This window comes from Carlito syrichta, unplaced genomic scaffold, assembly GCF_000164805.1.
Source record: "Carlito syrichta isolate Samal-C Ts95f unplaced genomic scaffold, Tarsius_syrichta-2.0.1 Scaffold302327, whole genome shotgun sequence".
Classification (NCBI taxonomy): Eukaryota; Metazoa; Chordata; class Mammalia; order Primates; family Tarsiidae; genus Carlito; species Carlito syrichta.
Window position 1 is genome coordinate 797,971 of NW_007246423.1, and position 14,321 is coordinate 812,291.

Below are 14,321 nucleotides of genomic sequence, written 5' to 3' on the forward strand. Positions count from 1 at the left end.
AAGGAATTCAGAATAAAATGAGTCTGTTTTTAGATCATACCCCAAAACTTGTAGTTACCTAAGTACCACAAAGGGATTCTCATACCATGATTTTTACAAAATAATTCCATAGAGTGGCCTTTCTCAACCAAATTTCTGAGTACAACATTATAACAGATGACATAATATTATTATTTTTACTAGTGGGGCAAAGTGTACACTTATGCTCTTCCTAACCCCTTAAAATCCTTAAAGTTGAACAGGTGTTCTTGAGTAATTAGTTCAAATAAAAATAAGTTTACTCAGTGGAATAAGTCATCAACAGTTTAGAAATATTTTTTTCTTTTTTTTTTGAGTTGGAGTCTCACTCTGTCACCCAGACTGGAGTGCAGTGGCTGCTCCTGGTCACTGTAACCTCGGCCTGCTGGGCTCCGGCGATCCTTTCACCCCAGGCTTCCGAGTAGCCGGAATTACAGGCACGCGCTACCACGCCCGGCTGATTTTTGTATTTATTGTAGAGATGAGGTCTTGCCAAGTTGCCTAGGCGGGTCTCGAACCCGCGGGCTCAGGCAATTCACTCACCTCAACCTCCCAAAGTGCGGGATTACAGGCTGAGCCACCGAGCCCGGCTAGAAATATTTTTGAAGAATATTTTCCATTGTGACATCTACTTGAACATTTGTAGGCTTTATGCTGCTACTTTATCTACATCAAAAGTCTTACCATAGAAAATTATGTCCATGCTCCCAAAAATTGTTATTAATCATAAATGTTGCCTTATAACCCGAAAAAATAGATTGTAAGTTCAAAGAATACCAATACATTATTAACAAGTTATTATAATTTTGCATTTACTTTCACTTATAAATATCACTGGCAGGTATCAAAATGTTAAATCATTAGACTAATTTCTAAATATTGATTGTAAAAGCTTTGAGGAAAAAAAATGTGAGACTAACAAAAGTCTTTCCCCCACCCCTCAGATAACACACCTGATTATTTTCTTAATGATCAACACCCACCCAGGAGTCGGTAATATTTGCATAGTTCTTGTAAAAAATGGATCTGGTACAATAGGAAGACATATACTGCCAAGTAACACATGTCATAGGTTATATTTTAAGAAACCATACAATCCATGATATTTCATGAAGTTGTTTATTCTTGTTATTAAAACTTGGACTCAAGTAATCCTGGTTATTCCGGAAAAAGCACCTTGTTTGTAGAGATCATTTAATCATCCTTTTCTACAATCACCTCTCCATGAAGCACCTTTCTTCTTTGACGTAACATATGAAAATAGAGTTGTGGAAACACTTAATTGAAAAAAAAGAAAACAAAGAAAGATAAGCTATTGCTTTAGAAATATCTGTACTTGAAACCTTAATGTGGCAAAGTTTGAAAGTAAGTACTTGATATACCACTGCTGCCCCCCTGATATTCACAGAGCTCAGGGTAGGAACATGAATGGAGGGTCACCTACTATGCCTAAATATTCTAATGCCATAACGACTGGGGTTTTGTGTTCATTTAAATACCTTGATAAAAATATCTTCATAGTAATCTGGAAGGACATATTGGAGTTTAGAATTCTGTACACTTCGGAATACTGTGCCAGAATGTTCAGCACAAAGGAAGCCGGCCTGCCTGGGCTCCTTCTCTCTGCTCTGTTGGCTGTATCCTGTACCATGAGGAGTCTCATGCACATGTGTATGGATATCCCGTGCAGCTCCCAAAACAGGTGCTCCTTGGCTATTTCGTCATCTCAGGAGTGCTATACCTGTACATGGTTAGCTCTCAAAACAATGGATCAGGGAGGAGGTCTATTTAGGCCCCAGACACACACTCAGTGCCATCTAGACAGCAAATTCCAGGATCCCAGGTTTCAAGAATGTGATCTAGGGGGACATGGGGTGCTTTGTGGAAGAGTGATCAGTGAAGGGACAGAATAGGGTCCTCTAAACAGAGCCCATAGTAGAAGCTATTCTTGGCTGAGTGTAAGTGTAGCTGTTCGTCTATTATATATAAATACATAAATACATGTGCATTAGGTCAGTTGGACAAATGGTCATTTGTCCCTCAAATTTAGAGACTATCTTGAACTAATCTGAACCAGTGCTTTAATTCCTAGTATAAACATTGGCGGGTGAACAAATCAACATCAGCTATAAACAATACAAATGCAAAAATACAAATGCAAAAATGATTATCGGACAAATCAAACCAATGAAGCTAATCCAGAATAACCAAACTCATGAAACTAATCACACAACAAGCTTTGAATATCCTGCTTAGCCAACTTTGGGCAAAAATTTATTTTTAGAAATTAGCTCAAACAAAGCAAAAATGCATGGCAGATTTTACTTTTTTAATTTAGGTACTTCTCATCGTAACAAATTTAACTATCACATTATACCTAGGGATCTAAATTTACTGTGATTGTATATATTTAAAGCTAATTAACCAATTACTATAAATACTTTTATAAAATTCTGGGCTGGGCTCGGTGGCTCAGCCTGTAATCCCAGCACTTTGGGAGGCTGAGATGAGTGGATTGCCTTAGCCTGCGGGTTCAAGACCAGCCCGGTCAACTTGGTGAGACCAAATCTCTACAATAAATAAAAAATTAGCCAGGGTGGTAGTGCATGCCTATAGTTCTGGCTACTTGGAAGGCTGAGGTGGAAGGATCGCCAGAGCCCAGCAGGTCAACACTGGGGTGGCCATGAGTGTGCCACTGCACTCCAGCCTGGGTGATGGAGTGAGACTCAACTCAAAAAACAAAAAACATTCTGAGTAGTTCAGTAGAGGGTATATAGGGTTGAGTTCAAATCCTGGCTTTATTTACCAGCTAGGTAGATTTTTATACAATTCACTTAACCACTTTCATTGGTAATGTAAATGAGAAATAATGCCACTTCTTTTGAGTACTAAAACAAGTATGACCACAAACCAGTGGAAGTGAGGACCAGTTGGAAGCCCAAATATTTCCTGCTCATAGATTACTCATGTACCTCATCCTGACTTGTACCCCACATCTTTATGATAAAATAAAGTTTAAAAATAAAAAACAAAATCAATGAAACAAGTACTCAAAATTACTTTTAATTAGCAAAGGATTTAAAAAGCAAAGTAAAGACAGTTGATACTACTACTAATGTCAATAATGGAATGAAAAAACATCCCCTGGCTGACTGATCCTCTGGCAATCAGTCAGTAGCTGTCAGTATGGTGAACTGGATAGCTTCTACTGATATGGGCCAGAGTCACATCTCCCAGGACACCTGAAAAATACACAGTCAAAATGACGGGTTTGAAGCATCACACCATGATCCTTCAAGCCCTCAGTGTCTATGGTGATGCCTCAGTGGTCATGAGGAAGAGAACTCAATGCCTGGTCCTGTAACTATATGACACCTATGTAAACTCTGGCTCCACTCCATGCATGTTACCCTTTACCGGACACTAGGAAAAGTACAGGGTGTGAGCAAATAGTGTATGCTTCCCTCCTTAGCTCTCCTGAACTGGCTAGGTTGTAAGATCAAATACAGAGTCAGGCTGAAATGGTAGAAGATGACAGAGAAGAACATCTCTGTCAATTATGGCTTTGGAAAAGATTCAAAGTGGGAGACCTCAAGGGGCTAGCCAAGTTTTATGCTCATCCCCTCGAGATGAAATATTTCCTATCCTGTCAATGTAGATTTTAGACTCAACAGGCTTTTCTCATCTCCTTTTTCCCCTATGGACATCAGAGTCTCTAATTTTATTGAGAATAAATAACAACCTTGCTTTTCCCTCATAGTTCCTGCAAGTGACTATCAACATTTAAGTAGTACTTAAATGAAGGGAGTAAAGTCTCACCAATTCATTGCAACTACTGAAAAATGATGAGAAATTGGTGAAGAGGCTGAATTATTCAAAATATTTTAGGAAAAGTAGATTTATTATTTTCAAGTACACGGAACAACACAAATAAGATTAAAAGGTACTCTGGGATGTTTTTCCCAAACATATGCTTAATGAACAGACAGAAATGATCTGATCTGACATTTTCTTGGATAGGATGTTTAAACTTGGATAACCAAATTCTAAATGCTTGTAAAGAGTTTACTGATGCATGCTTTAAAAGCGATTTTATCCTTTTTCTTTAAAAAAAAATCATACTAGGCTTATTTTAAAATAATTTTTAGAAAGCAATCATTTTGCATTAATTAATTTACCTTTCTTCATAGCTAGTGAAAGTTCTGACACTCCCCATTTTTAATTATTCCAAATTATGAATAAATGTGAGATTAAATAAAAGTTTTAATGTATTTATAAACAATTATTTCTAATTATCCTTGCTTATTAAACTAGCCTATGATGATATTTTTCATATCATAAGCTAAATCAAAGGACTAATAAGTAAAATACTTACATGGTATATATGAGGCCATGGTTATAAGAAGAAAATAATAGTAGTCAAAAGAGACATTGTATTTGTTAGGAAGTCGTATTGAAAACATTCCTGATTTCTTCACATATGGCAAGGCAGCATGTATTGTAAGAAGTTCACCAGCAACTCCGACAGGATATAAGATGATAAAAAAATTGTATCTGGAGAAAGAAAAACCTCAGATAATTATTTTCTCAACAACTACTGAATTTTATATTATGGTTCTTTTGCTACTACTGTATTTAAACTTTAAAATGCTCTTTTCTTTACATATCTACAGGAATCTCACATTAAAAGGTTATTTTTTCTACTTTAATCATTCACTTATTATCCTTTTTTAAACTAAGTTTTCATTTTTAATGGCAAGATCTTAATAAAATAAGAAGTCAACCTACTTTACAGTACTGAAATACTTTTATACATTAAAAACGCATATGCAGTTTTTAAAAAAGAATCATAAAGGTAACTTCCTTAGTGCATGGAATAAATTGCTTTTTTCCCCCTGCAGCTTGTCATTTACTGATCAAATGCTATGCCTAAATAGACCAGTTACGATCCTAATTTTCTGTCTAAACATTGCAATTACCAATGTGGGTTATTTTAAAGAGGTATTTATAAAACTTTCTGTGGTTACTAATTAAAAGTTATTACTATTGCAGAAAAGTGACACTACTACATAAAGCATCACTAACTACTAAGTATATTGTCTAAAACTGTTCTCATAACAAAACAAGTTAAGACAAGTTACTTCCTGAATTCCCACATTAAAGGAGAAGTTAGCTTGCTTGAAATAGAGCTGAAAAAGTTCCATTCAAAATCCAAAACTGCCATGGGTTCATTTGGATTGTGGCAAGGTCTCTAATACAGAGTAAGCCAAGCATCACTTAAGCCTCCATTTAGGAAACCCTCTGTGTTCTACTGACTAGTCTCCAATAGGAAGACCCTCAAAGACCCAAGATAATGATATTTCTCTATTAAAGAAAATCATTTTTCTGCAAGTCAGTCATTAATTATCATTACCACAGAAAATTAAGGTCAAGATCTTGATGGGAAAAAAAAAATCAAATTAATCTGTATTTTTAAAATCATTTTGATGGCATTAAGAAATATCTGTAAAAAAAAAAGCTAAATTTGTCAGTACTGAAGAAGCTTGGAGACAATTTAAAAATCGCTTTATCCCTGTATGCCAAAGGATATATAAGGATAAGAGACAGAAAGGAAGACAAAATGATTTGCCAAAAATATTAGTTGTTAAAAAAAGAATGATTCCTTGACTGTATCCGTTTACCCTTTCCTTGCTAAGACTTTCTTACTAGTCTTGAGTAGCTGCTTGTATATCACTTACATCAATCTTTTCCTATATTTCAATTATTAAAATTCCGTAACTGAATATTTTATATTCCCTTCTCAAATAAAATATCAAAATTAAATAGGGTTATTTTCCCCTTATTTTGTGTGGTTCTCAAAAGATTTTTTGGGTAGCATTGTTCTTTAATAGAAAAAAAAGCTGGGTACAGTGGCTCACGCCTACAATCTCAATGCTTTGGGAGGCCGAGGTGGGAGGATTGCTTAAGCACGGAATTTTGAGACTGGCCTAGGCAGTGAAACGCCATCTCTACAAAAAAATTTAAAAATTAGCCAGGTGTGGTGGTGCACGCCTGTAGTTCCAGCTACCCAGGAGGCTGAGGTGGATGGATCGCCTGAACCCAGGAGATCAAGGCTGCAGTGAGCTTGATCATGCTTCTGCACTCCAGCCTGGATTACAGAGTGAGACCCCAACTAAAATATGTATATACACTAGAAAATACTAATCTAAAGTCTTAAAGACAGTGAAAACTTCTAAAGGGATGAGAATAAATTACATAATTTATTTGACTTTATTTGCACTTTAAAAAGCTTGAATGTTACTAACTCTCTAAGCTCTGGGGGCAATATATGAGATTTAACCATGGAGAGACCACATTCAGAAAAAAATATAATGCTTCCTTAAAGGTTCCCAATGGTCACCTAAAATTTTTTAAATGAATGCATTTTTAAAATTAAAATGGAAATCAATATGAAAAACATAACTCACTTTTTCAGGAACACTTTTAACACATAAATAGAATCAAAATATATTCAAACTGTAACAGTAGGTCAACTATTTATAAATAAGAAGCCATTTATAAAGTAAAGTTTCATTTGAGAACAATAGCTTCATTTGAGAACAATATTTGAACATAAATACAAACACTATTTTAGGTTATTCAATGGGATTGGAATATACAGTTAATGGTTAAGACTTCTAAGATCTTTTTGATACGAAATCTAATTATTCATAATTATGATTAACTGACAATGGATTATACAACACATAATTTCAAAGTTGAAAGATTCTATAATAAGTTATTTAACATTAAGGCAATTGACACAGCAAATTTATACATGCAGTGGCAGAGTTTTTAACTTTTCTAGAAATTCAAGACATGCAAACGCATCCCAAAAGCAGACAGGCAAAGCAACAGAACTAATGTGCCTGACATAGGGAAAATGCGAAATGTGCATTCCGTTATCTTATTCAAACAAATTTTGCAAATACAGCACATGAAAAGAGACTATATCATGAGTTAATATTTTTAAAGGCGTCAGAAGTCCAGGACACTGTCATGCAAAATGGTATTGATACGCATTCTAGGATTTGAGTCCAGCTTCATTCAAAACTGCCAACCTTTGAAAAGGCCCAATCACTAAAAGTAAATACATTTTCACATACAAGAATAAAACCAGCCAAACCCATATAAATGGTAATGTAACCTTCTTAAGACAGATAATATATTTAAGCTCAAATTATAATTTTAAAGTACTTTATTATATGGAAAATGATAAGCCACAAATGTCTAAAAAAGAGCTAGAGAACATTTAAAAAAAAGTCTGAAAGAATACATAACACAATGTTATCTATGTGTAGAGAGATTATAAGTAACTGAAAAGTAGTTTTCCTTCTTTTTGGTTTATTTATATATTCTAATTCATTATATTTGAACATGTATAATACATGAGCTATAAAAAATGGAGTAATCACTTGTGAAAAAGTTTTTTTAATATATGAGGATCTAAAACAAGTCTGACATTGGCTAAGAATTATCCTCAAACAAGAATTTTTTTTTTTTTTGAGCTGGAGTCTCACTCCTTTGCCCAGGCTGGAGTGCAGTGGCACGCTCACGGCCACCCCAGCGTTGACCTGCTGGGCTCAGGCGATTCTTCTGCCTCAGCCTTCCAAGTAGCTGGAACGATAGGCACTCACTACCATGCCTGGCTAGTTTTTTGATTTATCGTAGAGATGAGGTCTTGCCAAGTTGCCCAGGCTGTTCTTAAACCTGTGGGCTCAGATAATCCCCTCACTTCAGCATCCCAAAGTGCTGGGATTACAGGCTCGAGCCATCATGCCCGGCCAAGAATGTTTTGACATGACTATCAGAGTTTTTAAAAAATAACAGAAATATATATGGTATTGTTAGTAATATCTCAAAGTATTATTTGTAATATTAGAAGACTGGAAACAATCTGAGTTCCTGCAATAGAAAAGAGGTTCAATCATACCATGGAATATTAGGCAGCATTAAAGAGCTGAACTGAAATGTACCTATACTGATTAGGAAAAAAAAAACTTCAACATATAAACCAAAAGCAAGTATAATATCATCCTATCTATGGTTAAAAAAATTCACATCTGTGTTTTCACATTTTTGTCAACATAAAAATCCAAACTGTTCCCTCCACAGGAAGGTTGTAGGTTAGGTCAGAATACAAACAGGAATCTTCCATGTTTATTGTATATACTTCTGTATTGTTTGAACATTTGTTTGAATATTTTACCATAAAAAAACATATCACTTCTGCAGTTTAGCAAAAAATTGTAAGAATGAAAATACTTTTTAACCCTTTTATTCTGCATATATAGGATCTACATCTTGTACTTATCACCACCTGACATATCACATACCTATTAGTTTTATGTTTTGTGTTCGTCTTGAGAGGACAGAGACTGTTTTTGTTCATATTTATATCTCATGTGTGCAATAGGCACACTCCATTGGTGGTTGTCGTTACTACTATAAATACAATATAGAGAATGAAACAAATCTATACTAGTTTGTGATTTGTTCTCCAAAGAGTCGTTTTGCTTTTATAACAATTTTTTAAAATATCAGTTGCTCAAGTAATTCAAACTTCAAAAAAACCAGATATCTTTTGCCTTAAAAACTGTTGCTTTAAGATAGATATAGTTGAAGTCCCTGAAATATAAATCTTGTCCACATTCCACATAGTACAATTTTTTTAAAGTGTAATTTTTTTTTTTAAAGTCTGTCTCTGCTACTTAAAGTAAAAAAAAAAGCATCATATATGTAACATAAACTGTGGATGCTAGATTGAATATTAAAATAATTTAAATCAATCAGGAAAAAATACCATATTTTTAATACAGATTATCTACTATAATTTTCAAAAACGTATATTGTGCTTTCAAAGAAAAATACATGACCAATTCTGAGGTTAAGGATACTATGGTAATTTGTCTCCCACTGACTTCACTCAACATATGTGGTAACGAGATTAATCTCTGATCATTAAATTAAACTTTTAGCATATACATTATAACTTGTAAAATCATTAGTGAAAACCGCTAATAGCTAAAGCAACAGCATTCTGGTACCACGGAGCTACAACATGAATTTCAGTTCTCTGGTGTTAGCTCAGCACACAAAATAAGCATGCATAGGACAGTGAGAAACAAAACTGCAAGACAACGCCACCTGGCCCATTTTATGAAGTATGGCAAGTGGTTGAGGAGACTGAATGTGTAGAAGGAATAGCGAGTGATCTCTGTCACAGTCCACGCGACCAGAAAAAGCACCACACTCTCCTCATTCTGGATCTGTGAAATGACAGAGATATCCACCGTGTTGTTCAACCTTGAACTTATTTTTCAATGAAGATACTTATTTCAACGAGTTGCTGCCCTTTATGATAATGGAATGCCAGGTTTAGACAAATGCAATACAGAAAACTTAATGTAGTCACTACAATGTCATCGATTATAAACATGAAAATTAAAAATGTCCTATGTACAGAATGGTCCAATATATGCTGATTTGTCCTCCTAATCCTTCACTCTAGCCGATATCTCATCACAGGACATCACCCATTGAAACCAAAACGAGAACAGTTCTACCTCTTTTTTTTTTTTGAAGAAACAGGGTCTCGCTAACTCCTGGGCTCAAGCAATCCTCTGGCCCCGGCCTTCCAAAGCACTGGGATTACAGGCATGAGCCACTGTGTCTAGCTGCTACTTCATTTAATCACTGAAGCATATCTGTTCTACTCACTGTAATACCAGCTGTTAGACTTGCACACTCATCTCCGTCCCTATTAACAATATTTTAATTCAGGCTTATCATCTCTTATCTGCACTTACAACAAAAGTCTCCTATATAGTTTCTCCTCTTTTTATTCTCATGTATGGAAGTTTTCTCTTAAAATGAAGCAAATTTTTTAAAAAATGTTATCAGCTAAGTCTTACTGTTCCCTCACTGATGAAAATAAAAGGATAAACCTTAACACCTGAGCACAGCATTCAAGATTCTTTACAATCTGAGCTCAGAAATCTCTCCAACTTCGTCTACAATCACTCAACCCTCCTACCCATTTATCTCTCTGGTGAGACTAAATTGTGTTATTTCCCAAATATGCTCTATACTTTTGCATCTTTACACATCCTATTCCCTCTAATTGGAATGTTACTTTCTTATTCCATAGAAAACTCTTTCTCATCTTTCAAGATCCAGCTAAAACATCATGCCCTATGGAAAACTTGAGCAGTTATGTGCTTACCATCCTTGTTCTCATGGGACTTTGTTCCTATCTGTATTATAACACTTGCCAATTTGTATTAAAGTATGCCTGGCTAACTCTTGTACATGTCAGCTTCAACTTCTATATCACTGCTTCAGGGAAGTCTTTCTTCATTCTCTAGATAAGACTAAGTCCCTAGGTATGCCGCGGTGTACACTGAGCTCTTGTTTCAAAGCACTTAACACTAACATAATTGCATAAGTACTTATGTAATTATTTGTTCAGCTTCTCTCCCAATTAAAGGCTCCTCAAGGTGGGAACCATGTTTGTATCATTAACAGCCATATCCCCAGGACACTGTCAGGCAGAGAATAGGCGCACATTTAAGCAACTGTTGTAAGATTCAACATCTGTATGACTTTCCTCCACTTCCCAACAGCCAGTACAGTTGACAGCTGGGACTGCCTTATTCATTTCTGTAAATACAGAAATTAGCACGGCACCAAGTGTATAGAATGCATTCAATAAATGCTGTTTGAATTAACTAAGGAGTGGGGAAGAGGTGCCCGTGGGAAGCAACTGCTAGAGAAAAATAAACAGTAATGTTAAGGCAGAGGAGAGCAGATGGATCCTTTTTTCTCTTTGGAACTCACCAAAGTTTCCCTTTATTTTCTCTCTAGTTGACGTTGTCTCTCTTCTCTCTCATTCTTCAGACTCTTTGTGGTCCTAACTCAGCTATGATATTCATTCATTGCCTGGCATGGTCTTTCCTTTACTCTCTTGACAACGCCCCCTGCTTTTAAACTAGGAGGTATTGCTAATGAATAAAAAGTCTGGCTCTCCATGTGGCATGTGTTCGTGATATATCTGTATGGCACTCACTGGGTAAGGGACCAGGTGGATAAAGCAGCCTGAGTGAAAGACACTGGTCGAGAGGGCTAAAGTGTAGAGTAATCAAAGGGCAGGAGGTCAGCGATCTGTCCCCACACAGACAGGGGGCCAGTAAGGCTAAAAGGAAGGGAGCAGGGGTTAGATGTCAGTCCCCAAGCAGAAAGGAGACAAGAAAGGCATCTGAGGAATGGACAGAGGGCCAGAGATCTGTCCTCAAGTAGACAGGAGACTCTGGAGGCCGTCAGAGGTCAGAAGGGTTGAGCTGGGAAAAGTTTCCCATTGTGGGTTTAACAGGCCCTGTATCTTGACATAGCACAGTCTCTGTCTTGTCTAAAAGGTTTAAGCCATTAATTAGATTCAACAGTTAGGCCTGTCTCCTGTCATGCCTCAGTACATAATGTCTGTTTTTCCTTAAGTTTCTTAATAGCTTTTTGAGAATTATTTGTAATTGATAAATCTAAGTTGTACATATTTACATTGTACAACATATTTTAAAATAAGTGCACATTGTGGAATGACTAAATCAAGCTAATTCACATATGTATTGTCTCACATGCTTATCATTTATTTGTGGTGAAAACACTTAAAATCGACTTTCTTAGCAATTTCAAATATACAATACATTGCTATTAACTACAATCACTGTGTTATACAATAGATCTCTTGAACTTATTCCTCCTGTCTACCTAAAATTTGTATCCTTTGACCTATTCTAACTTTTTTTTTTTTTTGAGTCAGAGTCTCACTCTGTTGCCCAGGCAGGAGTGCAGTGGCACGCTCACAGCCACCCCAGCATCGACCTGCTGGGCTCTGGCGGTCCTTCCACCTCAGACTTCCAAGTAGCCAAAACTACACATGTGTGCTACCACGCCCAGCTAATTTTTTGATATATTATAGAGACAAGGCCTCACCAAGTTGTCCAGACTGGTCTCGAGCCCCTCGGCTTGGGCAATTCTCTCACCTCAGCCTCCCAAAGTACCGGGATTACAGGCTTGAGCCGCCGCGCCCGGCCTATTCTAACTTTTAATTTATTCTTTCTTATTGTTCAGATCTATAGAACTGCATTTACTTTTTATGTCTGTTGCATAATATATAATACTCAGTGCTAAATGAGGAAAGATAAACTGTTTATACTGGCAACTTCAATTACACAAAGAGAACAGTTGGATAGAAACTTCTATAGAAAAGAAAATGTTCAGTCAGTTATTTGACAAAATATGAATATCAATTTTAAAAACTGGAAAATATCAGAGGATAATATATTATGTATATAAAATGTCAATGTTTGGTTTTGTTTGTGTTTCCAAGTCGTTCTACTAAAGCACTAAGGCAGTATATGATATTGAAATTCAAACCCAACTCCTTTCTGTCCAATGATTCTGCTTCCTGAAATATACGAAGGTTAATATTTTCGATTCCTAGTAATGGAAAGCTTTCCTGCAGGCTCAAGTAGACAATATGTTTGCAGCACTTACTGGTTTTATACTGTGAGTAATGAGCCACACCATAAAGATTCTTGAACTCACTTGGACCCCAGTCACAATCACAGAAGTAGGTACAATTCCTTAAAGAGAAAGACAAGTCAAACAATGCCCTAAAGGCAGTTTATAACGAAAGTATGAAATTAAAGCAAAAACTCACCAATTAAACAGTGGACTAACTGCAAGCAAATAAAAAAAAACCACAAGTCAATAACATACAATATAAAATAAATCCCTGTCAACATGGGTATTAAACTAATACATAGGTGGTATATAATCCACAAAATAAGATTGATTTTGCTCAATAAAAAAAAATCTTCAAGTCAATATTACAACAACAGAAAAACAGCATGATGAAAAACTTACCTCAAGCAAGGCAAACGTCTGGAAAAATTTAAGTGTCTTCTGGATACTTTTATATAAACCTCTGTGTGTTCCTTTTTCCATATAAAAACGAACCATGGCAATAGCTAGAACCAACCACCTAGAGAAAACAAAAGTATTTTATAAAGTTCCGTCAAGCTTAATACCACTGATCTGTACGCTCGTGTTCACAGCAGCATTATTCATAATAGCTAAAAAGGGGAAAGCAGCCCAAATGTCCATCAATGACTGAATATATAAATCTTACTTATACTTACATATAATTATATACAAATTTTATACAAATATATAGCATATAATTATATGTGGGTATGAGTAAAATTCTTTGATAAAAATCATCAACTAATATTTACATAATTTTTAAAAATAAAAATAATTGCCATGGCACAAAGGGATACATACAGAAGATCAGTCATGGCCCTGCTTTCAAAGAGCTTGTTTTAAAAAAGAGAAAAAGGCTGGGCTCGGTGGCTCACCCTGTAATCCCACACTTTGGGAGGCTGAGGTGAGTGGATTGCCTGAGCCTGCGGGTTCAAGACCCGCCTGGGCAACTTGGCGAGACCTCATCTCTACAATAAATCAAAAAATTAGCCGGGTGTGGTAGTGCACACCTGTAGTTCCAGCTACTTGGAAGGCTGAGGCGGGAGGATCGCCAGAGCCCAGTAGGTCGAGGCTGCGATGGCTGGGAGCGGTCACTGCACTCCAGTCTGGGCGAAAGAGTGAGACTCCAACTCAAATAAAATAAAATAATAAAATAAAATAAAAAGAGAAAAAAAAGTACAATTGCTTTTCAACTTATGTATATTAAATATAGAATCTGTTCCATGAATTAACAGTACTTAGAACATAAGCCATACTTGCGGAGACCAGTTTTCTCATACTTCTCACTCTTCCTAGAGTCACTGATCAGAGGTCATTTTTTCCCCAATTTCCCTTGCAATTATAAAAGCACATTTAGGTTTAAGAAAGATGCCTCATCTGTAGCTTCTGAAAAGCTTTAATAATGCATCCAATGAAATGATTAGCTACCACAGTCTTTTAGGCCATTGTTTTCCAAAGTGTCTAGTTAAATGAATTTATGAAATATAAAATCAGGATGGGGTTTTAACTATTTAACTGAACAATATTCATACAGTAGACAAGTGGCTCTAAAAGACTCCTACAAAGAAACTACTGACTGAATGTGATGAAAATGCACACTCAAGAGAACAATAAGAAGATTGCCCGGTAAGCCGGGCTTGGTGGCTCAGCCTGTAATCCCGGCACTTTGGGAGACCGAGGCAAGTGGATTGCCTGAGCCCACGGGTTCGAGACCAGCCTGG

General features: G+C 36.1%; 1 protein-coding gene across 1 annotated transcript; it reads right to left on the reverse strand.

Moving 5' to 3' along the window:
- Nucleotides 1–576: 576 nt before the first annotated feature.
- Nucleotides 577–13,627, reverse strand: HACD1 (3-hydroxyacyl-CoA dehydratase 1; the record flags this gene model as incomplete). Its single annotated transcript, XM_008056338.2, has 7 exons — nucleotides 577–1,295; nucleotides 4,394–4,572; nucleotides 9,205–9,326; nucleotides 12,610–12,698; nucleotides 12,776–12,794; nucleotides 12,982–13,099; nucleotides 13,611–13,627. Coding segments are annotated over 7 exons (627 nt in total), but the record flags the coding sequence as incomplete, so codon positions are not given.
- Between the last annotated feature and the right edge of the window lie 694 nt (nucleotides 13,628–14,321).